Here is a 12,128-nt window from a genome sequence, read left to right as displayed (position 1 = left end):
ATTACTATGCATTTGTTAAATGTCTCTACTGTGTTGCTCCAGAGTTTCAGATTTATTTTAAATATAACTCGGCGTCCAAAAGCAATGACTAATTCATTTCTATGACTCCTCTGTTCAAAATTTCAGGACTCTTTTTCAGAACCATTTTATCACAATCTAGTTTTCTACCTTAGGAAGACCTTTCTTCCTCAACTATATAAATAAATTCAAACAAATGAATTTTAGGTCACAAACTATACCAAAATAAAACACAAAATAAGTTGTCTCCTACCTATGGTTGTAATAACAGTGCCAGCAAAGAAGAAGGAACTTCCCAAATCCCAGTGACTGATTTGATTGGAGGTGTTTCCTAAGGGTATAATCCCTGCATTTATTGCTGCCACTATTTGCTGCAAGTTTAAAAAGAAATTTATCAGTGCACATCAATCACAGAGAGGCATCAAACAGTATCAATCCCACCCCAGAAATGACTAGTTAGACAAAGAGAATCAATTTTAAGGTTTTAATTTTCTATTTAAAATGAAAGTAGATATTAAAACTTCACAGTAAAGAATTTCATAGCAGTTCAATAGTAAGAAAAATACATTTGATATCAAGTGAATGGATCTGCATGAACCTTCTAATAAACAATGGGTACAACTAATGTGCATTCATATCATCAATTAACATAGTGGCACGTTGAATTAAACAACTAAGTATATAACAATGTTCTCTAATAAGCACCACAGATTTGTTAAAATTTAAAATATCAGATTGCAAATTACAATTAAATAACATGTAGTAGTTTCATCAATAAAGAGTATTTCCAAAGTGGTAATCATTTCAAATGTTAAACATATGCATCCAAGACTGAGTTGTCTATAATTGAAGTGACCATATATTAAAAAACTCTTCCCCCTAAAAAAACAGCCTAAGTGGAAAGAAAGAAGAAGAAAGTAAAAAGCATAGCAATTTACTGTCAAGCTTGTCAATCCAGTTAGATTTAGATTTCTCAAATTTCAATACATTCTTATTAATTGTATAGCAATGAAAATCACTAAAGATTAACATCTGCACTATTTAAATAGGGACCATTAAGATCTAATTCTTCTCCAACTATTACTGAGGGGTAGACAGAAAGATGACATTATAATCCCTTCTTCAATCATCAGATGTTGGAGAAGGAGAGAAGAAGATACTAAGAAGAAATAATAAGAAAACATATGAGACGAAAATGTACAGAAGAGAAATATACAAATTATAGAAGAGGATATTTCTGTTGTAAATAGAGTTTTAGAGGTCTTTATCATTTAATTTTCAGATTTTAATATCTGAAAGAGTTTCATTGAATAAGTAAATAAAAGATCAAGAAAAGAGTGACTGGATTAGTTATTTAGTTATATAGTATAATGGCAAAGGGTCATTAAGTACATTCAGAAAATGGAGATAGTTCCCAAGAAAGTGACTAGAAAAAAAAAGATGGAAAAAATCAGGAAACCAAGAGATGAAACAAAATTTCAAATTTCATTTCAAGCTGACTCTTACAATATCTGATTTGTATTCATCTGTGAATGGAAACTCCTATACTTGTGAAAAAAATTAAGACACTATGAAAATGCATTGAAAAGATAATTAAAACTAAACATATAATTCCTGAATCCTGAGATAACCCCAGCTCCTGTTAAAACAGTATAGGTATATACTCAAGGTAGTTTGATATGCTTTCTACATAGTTGGATCTGTGAATTATAGTTGGATAGTTGGATTTGTGATATGAAATGTTGCATTCTCTAATCTTAACATGATTCCACTGCATATTTTCTTTGTCATTAGCACATTTACATAATCATGGTCCTATATGTAGATGCATATGTTGTTCTAAAATTTGTCTCATTATAAAAAAAACATGCTGTTTTGGATATATTTGTGTATACATGCTTTCTATTTCTGAACACTCCCCCAGGAGATATTGTTAGAAATAAATGTGCCACACTAAAGATTATGAAGGCACCTGAGGTACAGTAGCAAACAGTTATCCAAGGAGGGTATCACAACTGACCTCCTACAATTTATGAATGCTTAGCAATACCTCTAAAATTAATAACATGTTATCTTTACAGGACTAATGAAAATGTTTACCTTTATATATTGCTTATTGAGAATAATATTGCTTAAGTATGCTTCCTTTATTCTATGTTAAATGTACACAAATGGACACACATAGATACCCATGTACACAGCACACAATGAAGCGAGTTTTGAGAGAGTTCATTCTGTTTACCTCTCTATGGTAAGCTTCATACCAGATAAGGCAGTTCTCACTTCATTATCCTCCTTTCAAAACATGTTCTTTACAGTTATTGCCTTTTTATTCTTGCATAAACTTTACAATCATTTAGTTAAATTTTATAGAAATTTTCATTTCCATGGGTTTAATATATTTTCATTGAAACATGTCACATGTTTTAAAATGGAAAATATGTAAAACCTATAAATTAAATAAGGAAAACTAACATTATTATAATAGCTGAACTTCTCACCAATGTACATGGCATGTTTCTCTACAGCATTTTAACATATTATATATAGATCTATACATTTTTATAGGTATTTTCTTTTTCCATTTTAAATTATAATTGTTTATTACTATTGAATATATACATACATCTCATTCATCCTTTTTACCAGCAGGTCTCAAATTTGATATCTTAAAACTGCTTTGTAGTTCCAAAATTTATTGAAGACTTTTGTTTATTGGATAATAAGTATTAATATTTACCATATGTTGTAATTTCTAATTTTCAAATGTGTTGATTAATTCATACACAAGTAAAAAGCTCGTGTAAGTAATCTACTTTATGAAAAATAATTGTTTTCCAAAGCAAACAAAATATGTAGTAATAAGACAAGCAGTTTTATAATTTTATAAAGGATTATAAAGTCTGGCTCATTAGACAACAATTCTATTTTAATATATGCTTCTGCATTCAATCTGTCAAGATAGCATATCACATAGTCTCTGGAAAACTGCAGTGCACCTTCATAAGACAAAAGGCAGAGTGCTAGCCCACTATGGACAACGAAAAAACATAAATACCTTAGTATTATTAAGAAAATAAGGTTTGACCTCATCAAACCTCTGACAGTGTCTTGGGGACCACATTTTGAGAATCATTGCTTAATACTAAGTAACTCATTATTCCCTTTTATTTGTGTGTTTGATTTCAACTCTACCTGTAAAACTAAAACTAAATAAGTTATTACTTACAAATCACGACATTTAATCTCATCTTTCAATAGCTACATTTTATTACTTTTCATTTCTTACTGCATTGTCCAGTTTTTCCAGAGCCAATGCTAAATAAGAACATTAAAAGCAGATTCTTTGTTCTTAATCATATAAAATCCTCAATGAATGTTTGATCATTTAATATCTTCACTATTGGCAAGAAAATGATGTTTAAATACATTCTGAGAGCAGATATGAAAAAGATAAAACTTAAAAAAATAAAAATGCCTTCAAAAAATAATTTAATTTAGCAATAACCATATATGGGATTTGACAGGTGAAAAGATGAAAATTATTTTATTTAAGCATAAACCAAATGAAAATCATAGGTTCATGTACTCTAACACTAGGAAAAGCATAGCTTATATAGCTAAATAAATAAATCAAGGTATCACAAATCTGAAAGGGCTGCTTATGATAAGTCTGCTATTGGCTGGTTACTCTGGAAGAAAGAGCTTCACAGCTAATAAACATGGGGATGCCACACCTTTGCATGTGCTGGCAAACACTGTAGGCATAAGCCCCAGGAACACTAGGGTGTCACTCCCAGGAAAAGCTAACACTTTCAGTAAACATCAGGAAAGAGGAAGGTTTAGACAGATTGTAAATGCATACATAGTATATTTTAATATTTTACAGACATTTCTTTAACACATTAATTTATTTTTAAAAAATGATTATTAGTCTATGGTGACAAACAAGAGCAAAGCAACAGCCAAGTAAAAATATAAATGATAGAAATATAAATGAGAAAAGGGAAGGCAAGTCTTCAGACTTTACCTAGTCAATTAAATAGAATTGATTATCTTATTGGCTAAAGCAAGCAAATTTTGCCAACAATTAATTTAATACAGCTTTTATGGCCAACACCATTATTTCATTTTATCCCCTCCCAAGGGTGGAGGGTGTAGCTCAGTGGTAGAGTGCTTGCCTAGCATTCAGGAGGTCTTGGGTTCAGTCCCCAGCACTGAAAAATAAACAATGGCTTTTATTTTGTTCTTTCCTTTGTCAATGGTGAGGTGCAATGTTGCTCAGTTAGATACTTGAATAAAGTCCACAGATTATTTAAATTCAAAAGCAGCAAATCCAGAGCTATAACCAGAAATGGCAGTGTCTGGCAATGTGTGGGTTGTAAATAGGCATGGCAGAGCTGTGATGATTGAAACAGAGGCTTGAGATTAAACTAAAAATACATCAAGTCACTATGAGAATGAATCTACCATAAGGTCTTTTCTCTAGTTCTCATAAATTTGTTTTATATTTTTGAACAAAATCTCCCAGTCAACATCCACAGGAAACTAAATGCCCTTTCCTACACAGACTTAGGACTCCTCAATTTCATCCTTGATTCAGATATCAGAGCACTTAGCAAATGTCTTCAGGAGAACTGTTTCCAGTTGTGCTGTATCACATGACTAAAGTAACATGATCACTTAGTAGATAATAAAATTAACTTTTCCTTTAAAAGAAACTTTTGTGAACAATCATGTTAATGTTGACAACTGATGAACAGGTTGATTTCTTTGGGTTAAGATAAAGAAAATGTGCATTCCTATGCATTTAATGCTAATAGAGGATTACTTCAATTGTTGATTAAGGAAGGGCTGCTAAGACTAAACCCTGAAAATAGTACAAGATGATGTTGATTGAATTTACACTTAATTTTGCTCTTCAGTTTATAAACAAATATATAGAGTGTACACTAAGGAAAAGAAGTTGATTACAAGGTTCTGGTTAAGAACAGAGACTTCAACTTAAGAGAGGACTTAGAGGCTTACAAGCACTCAGATGATAAAAACAATAATGCATAAAGGTAATTACAAAAAATCTTGGTTTCCATGACAATAATGGCTTCAGATTCAAGGCGCAGAGAGCTCTGCTGTGAATTTGTGCATTCTTGAATTATAAAAAGTTGATCTCTCTGTGTCCTCTGGCCTATTGGAACTATATTCAGCTTTAACACCAAAGTTGATAAGACACACTACTTTGAATTATATACTAGCACTAATGAAATTCCAGGAAATTATGGACAATCATAAAATCTTTCCATGAGTCCAATGCTAAGAACCAACTTTATGTTTGTTATGTGGTATTAGAATGACTACTTTTTCATAAAAGGAAAAAATATTGGAAATTGAGCAAGCTCTGGAAGGCTGAAGGATGTATTATTTTCAGAGTAATCTTATAGTGGATCTGAAAATACGTGACACCAACAAATTCTAATTCCACTCCTTTTTGGAATATTCAGTTGCTCGTGTTCCTCAAAACAACACAGAATGTTCCAAATGTTTTCTACAAAATCTTCTTATTAAAATCATATTCAAGATTTCGTTAAAATATACTACCACACCTATAATACTAAAAGTTGAGTCACAATAATTTGAACATATTAAATGATATTCTGAACTGCAGGTACAAGGTGTCAACAACCAATTATGTTACAACAATGATGTGTGTATAACTGATCCAAATGACAAATTTTTTTAATTGAATATTTAAGAATGTTCTTATTTTTTCTCCTTTTCCCCATTATTTCCATTTATAATTATACTGACACCTGTATAATCATACCATTCCTCAAAGAGTAATATAGGTATTGTCTTGCCAAAAGTATGTTAGGTATGACCATAGATCTTCATTTGAGACAATATCATTGTAGGATATCAGTTCCACCTTGAGAGCAGCTAGTCTTCAGAAATCCAATCACACATCTACAGTACAATGTCTGACCATTTCAAACACGTAAGCAAGGTTACTTTGAAAAAGTAGAAGAATGCATAATGAGAAAGACAAAATAATAAATGATGCTCTTGTCAAATAACTTAGTGAGCAGATAATTAAAGGTGTCCTTATGATTCATGTTTACAACACAAAAATAGTCATCACTCATCAACAACAGTCTCCTATGAGTTGTTGCTAGAGGCTGCAGGATCCTCATGCATCTCACTTTTGACCTCTGGCTATGTGTCAATGTTCCATACTCCCAGAGGACATGACAACTTTGAAAGGTTCTGCTAACAAAACCAGAGACTATCTCAAGATGGGCCTTACTCTTCACAGGCTCAGAATCCACACACAGCACAGGTGGAGTCTTGGTAACCTCAACTGACATGTTTGAATTGTTGAGGATCCACACTGGATTATCCATTTCCTAAGCTTTAAAAAAAATTATTGGACATATTTATCTGGAATGTTATTTATGGGCATAATTTACACAAGAAGCATCTCTTCTCTTATCGATGACAGGTAGAAGTCTCAATCACTGGGGCTACTTCTTAGGCCATTATACATATCAAATTAGGTTCCATCAATGGGCAGCAGCATACGGCTTGACAGTGAATTTACACAGAAAACTATCCCATGACACATCCTTTGTACCACTAGGAATAAGCCCCAGAATCCAGACCTATCTTCTTTTTTTTGGTTCTTTCTCCTTTCACAATATTCTGGAAATTAAAACAATGACATAGGCTTCCTTGAATAAAATGATATTTCTGTTAGAGTGCCACTCAGGACATGATATTTCTGTTAGAGTGCCACTTAGGGCAAGGGAGCACGCAATTTCTTGAAAACCACATTATATCAGCACATTGCTCTTTAAGAATATTTCATGAGAAGTCTTCAGGTAATGCATATAGCACATTCAACCATCTAAATTGCTGAACTCTGAGCATTTGGGGCCTTTGAAATGGCATTATAATATCAGCATACAAAAGGATGGTACTTGTGTTTTGATGAAGAGTGTATAATAATATACCAGATTTCATTGCACTGTGGTATTTATTATTACAGAATTAAAGCCAATTCCCATAACCAGAAAATTGATAATGGATCAATCTGTTAAGACTTTGCTTACAATTCTACAGTGAAGAGTATGTACTTACTAGGTTAAGTTAAATCTTATGTTGCTGAGAATGTTACTTCCTGAAAACATAAACTAGCTGTTAATTCCTTAGTGGAAACTCAAATTCTGTTCAATTTTTGCATATTTCTGAGAAATCCAGAGATACTAGATAATAAAGATGGTTATATTTTGTCAAAGTGAAATTTTACATTGATGAATTGACATCAAACATTCATACTAATTAGTATGCATTTTAACCTAATTGAAAAAAAATAAACTTATAACAGGAAAAATAGAGATAGCTATATAAATCCAAATAGTCAACAACATCCCCAAATTACATCTTACAATTAAATAATTGTTACAAGTATTGATAAACATTATGTTTTCTAAATCTTACATCAACAATACTTCTTCTTTTATAAAAAGCATAGTTCTGATTTCACACAGAGAAAACAAAAGGATTAATACTTTCACATTTTTTTATACAACATGTGTCAGCTGCCACTATATTTAGAAACCGGGAAAGAAGCACATTTTCAACTTTTCCCCAAAGTATATTTTCTAATTAAGAAAGGTAAAATATAATAATATTTTTAATCTATTTTTTTTTGTTGGAAACAATTTGAGTCAAAATATATTTCATGTTTTTTTCAAAAACGGTTTTAAAAGTCCCAGAGTATATTTGCAAGTAAAAGGAGACCTAAATTTAATCACACATATATTAGAAACTTCTTATGAAAAAGCAACCTTTTTTTAAAAAAATGAAATTTAATTTTTACAACTTAGAAAAGAGAGTATTTCCTTCAGGGGAGGTTTTTTTTGGTTTTTTTTTTTTTTTTTTTTTTGGTGCCAGACTAAAATCTGCTGCCTTACCTTCTCATGGTGTTCCTTCTATTTAAGGATTATGCAATTGCATGTCAATGCTATTTTTACAGGCTAATGAAGTGTACAGCTTTTTTCTTGTTCTTTTGAAAGTGTGAATTTACTTCCTATTAGTAGAAACCAAAATTTAAAATCTAAAGCAGGGAACAACAGAGTTGGGGGTGGATGATATCAAAGGGCCAGAAAGCAAAAGGCGTATATTCTGCTGGGTATGATAGCTATCTGGGTATCTGGTCATATTTACTTGGGAAGGTTTTTTGATCATAAAATAGTGTACAAGTAATTGGGTATTTTGGAAAACAATACTAAACGGACAAAACAATCCCTTAAACAATTTTTTTTGCAATATTCATATATTTAATTTTGTTTTTTTGTAGTTGTAATAATCAAATGTGTTCAACAATTTTCACATAAGCATGTTCTAAGCATCTGGAAGTTTTTAGAGCTTTAAATGACCACAATATCTCACTGAGTAGCTACCTGCAATATGACATGATCATGGCTCTATCATTGAATAAATCTGTATAATGGTGTCCCAGGGCAAGTGACCATTTACAGAGTTATTATAGAGAAGATTTCATACATCAGACAAGAAATGAACTTGAAACACTAAAATCCTTTCATTCTTTGAGCCTGAATAAAATGAGCACATTGTGAATAGTAAAGAATAAAATATGGTAAAGAACCTGAGTCCTTGCAAATCTGAAAGATCCAGAAAAATACATGTGAAGCAAGCATACTAAAACCTGCATTCGGGCTAGGGATGTAGCTCAGTGGCAGAGCACTTGCATAGCATGTAAGGCACTGGGTTTAATCCTCAGCACCACATAAAAATAAACAAATAACAGAGGCATTCTGTCCATCTACAACTACCAAAAAAAATTTTAAATAAAAAATAAATAAAACCTGCATTTCTCCAGTGGTGCATTTTCCCTTGAGTCTTTAGGGATTCCCTAGTAGAATATGAAATAATATTTTATAGAAATGTTAATTTTTGCCAATGTTTCTGGCCACCTTCTACCCCATCCGAATGGAGGGAAAAAAGATTAGTAAGGGAAAAGAAGATCATGAAGAAAGAAGGTTTTCATATAAAACAAAAAGGGCAAATAGAAAGAAAGACAATAAAGTTTATTTAAATAGCAAAATAAAGAGTTCTAGAAGAACAAGATAGGAACTTAGTTCAATTTACAGTCACTTTATTTTTCTAGAAATTTCCTTTAAAATAAATTGTCTTCAAAGTAGAATTTGAATAGGTAGGAGACTGAAATCAGGGATACAACATCTAAGAAGATATTTTTATACTCTTTGCCTAAGGCTGCTACAATAACCAATATATATTCACACAGTATGTTTTTAAGACCTGAATTTCTAAACTGATGAGAAGAAATAAGCTAAAGTGTGACAAAGAGAGTTTACTCTGTCAACTACCTGCCTCCATAGTTTCTAAACTTGAAACATTATGTTGGTTTGTTCCAACAGAAGGTAACTGATGTCTGCTCATTCGATTTTCCAATATATTCTTAAGCCTTTATTTTCATATCAGATACAGTTTAACCCCCCAAAAATGTTTTATATCTATATAAATGTAACTATAGTAGAAATGGTTAAGAAAATTATTCAGTTTCCATAGAAAGACAATCTTTTATAATTATAAAAAAAGATAAATAGAGGGGCTGGGGCTGTAGCTCAGTGGTAGAGCGCCTGCCTCGCACATGTGAGGCACTGAGTTTGATCCTCAGTACCACAAAAAAATAGATAAATAAAGATATTGTGTCCATCTACAACTAAAAAAAAAAGTTTTTAAAAGACAAATGCAGTTTTTTTGCCTATCCCATCTTCAATATATAACTAAAGAACTCAGCAAAGATTAAAATTTTCATGCTGTAGATACACACACACACACACACTCACACACTCACACACACACACATCAAAGTGATCAGTTACAAACTGATATTTGAATCAACAAACTTCCTACAACCCAAATTAGTCATCAATAAAAGCCAAACACCACCCTACTGAAACATTCCAGTGAGAGTATGATAGACAGATCCTGTTGGAGGCCACATAAAATTTATGTATCTCTCACTTCAACTGAGTTGACTCATTGCCATTAATAATCCCACCAGAAATTTCTCTGCTTTCAGATTCCAGGTAAAATTTCTTAATATACCGAAGAGGAAGTTTACTAATGACTTGCTAACATTATGCAGAGAAAAGGAAGTCTTGCAAAAACTGTTTTAATATGTTTATACTTCTTGGCTCAGTGTTACAAAAAAAATCAAGACAGCAAAAATAATATATGAGTAACTTCCCCAAACATAGTAATTCATACCCATCCTGTCAGCCACTTTGCTTTCCTTCAAATTTCCCCTGACTTTCTCAATTACATTCTCAAATACTCACTACAGATGGCAGATATTGAAGTGGTTGAAATCCATTTTGTTGAGAAACAGAAACCTTAAAGAATTTCTTTCAATTTTTCAAGCCAACAAGAACGGCAGAGGTACCCCTTGACACCTGTCCAGGAATTATTTCACAAAAATGCAATTAAATGCTTCCCTCGGGCACCTCTCAAGCTGACATGAGAGTGTCACACCATAGCCGTCAGCACTGCAGACAAGCTTGGCACCTTTCCTGGTGCTTTCCACGATAGTCCCTCACATAGGCTGTATTGTTCATCCTCCCTCACAGGAGACTCTTGCCAGTCACAAGAGCATTTCGGAGCACAAAATCCATGAAAGAGAAGATGCCCTAAAATTCTTGACAGACATGAAAATGGTTGGTCTTCTTTGCTGAGAGGTCCAGAATATGAAGATGTCTCTGCCAGGGAAGTCTCTAGTGGAGGACCAGTCCAACACCTGGAAGGACCCAAGGTGGGCCAAACATCCTCAGTAGATTTCCTGTCCCCTAATTCTCACAACCTAAGAATGTGCTTATGCTAATGAAACAAACAGGAAGCATTTAAACTGCAGGGAGCAAGAGAATAATAACAACAACAACAACTCAATATATTAATGCATAGTCTCTGAGGACCCAGAGGAGGCATGGAAGGATAAGAGTACTGGCATTTGGAGATAACCAAATATACCTGAACCATATTGAAGTTTTCATTTTAAACCACCTTTGCATTTGGTGGGTGTGCTTTAGTCAGCTCTCTCTCTGTTTACGTTAATTATTTGGACCCAGCAGTACAATTCCTGAGGGGTTTCATCAATAACCGGTTGAGAATTATCTATATAGTGTCACTTAACAGAAATCAGATGCTAATTATTTCTTTCATAAAAGATAAGGCACAGAGAGCCTAAGCGGACTATTAATTCAAAACAAGTGAAAACAATAATTAAAATAACTTGGCAAACTAGTGTCAGGACTTGGAGTTATAATTTTGACATCACTAATCTCTCCCACCTCAGAACATACCTCTTGGCCTCTTTCCTTAGCTCACAGAAAACCACACGCTCTCGTTGTCCTCCCCGCTCCCTGATGGCTCCGTATCACGTGTGAGCCTACACTTGTTTTCTTCTCCATGCATCCTCACTTGGAGGATTTCATTTAAACACAAAGCTTTAAATATCCTCAATAGGTTGATAACTCTCAAATGTATTCAGCTTGTACTGCTCCCCCAGCTGGATGTCTGAAAGGCAACTCAAACTAATCATGTACCCAACTGTACCCTGGAGCTCCTCCTTGAATCTTGCTTCATCTGGATTTTTCCCATCTCTTTAACTGCCAACTTTATTTTTCCAGTTCTTTAAGGAGAAATCTATGAATCATCTTTGATTTTTTTTTGCATATAACTCACATCAAATCCTATTGGCTTTACCTTCAAAATATCCCAAATTCCATCACATCCATTGATTTCATCTTTATACAGTCCATCAACATCTCCCACTGGGTTCTTGCAGCAGACTCTCATTTTTATCCCACTACATTCTATTCTTCACAGGATATCCACAGTGATTCCAAGCCATGTGCCTGACTCCTTTTCAAGTTCTTTCATGGTCTTTCAACTCATTCCAAGTGAGATCCAAGATCTCTTACAAAGATGTACAAGGCCCTACAGTAACTGAGCCACTGTTAACCTCTCTGTTCTTTTTTCATACTAATCCTCCTTTCAATGATAACCTC

The 12,128-nt window shown here is 33.1% G+C and overlaps 1 protein-coding gene across 8 annotated transcripts in view; it reads right to left on the bottom strand.

Annotated features, from left to right (window-relative positions):
• Kcnk2 (potassium two pore domain channel subfamily K member 2) overlaps nt 1-12,128 on the bottom strand; it is a 191,740-nt gene that overhangs the window by 92,151 nt on the left and 87,461 nt on the right. For 4 of the 8 annotated variants that reach the window (XM_040277180.2, XM_078022805.1, XM_040277179.2 and 1 more), the window contains exon 3: nt 272-389. The exons of the other annotated variants lie outside the window; for them this stretch is intronic. In XM_040277180.2, coding sequence (XP_040133114.1) covers nt 272-389 — 118 coding nt within the window. The remainder of the gene's footprint in view (nt 1-271; nt 390-12,128) is intronic. 8 annotated transcript variants of the gene reach the window in all.

This window comes from Ictidomys tridecemlineatus, chromosome 10 (assembly GCF_052094955.1).
Source record: "Ictidomys tridecemlineatus isolate mIctTri1 chromosome 10, mIctTri1.hap1, whole genome shotgun sequence".
Lineage (NCBI taxonomy): Eukaryota > Metazoa > Chordata > Mammalia > Rodentia > Sciuridae > Ictidomys > Ictidomys tridecemlineatus.
This window is presented reverse-complemented; position numbering and strand designations above follow the sequence as displayed.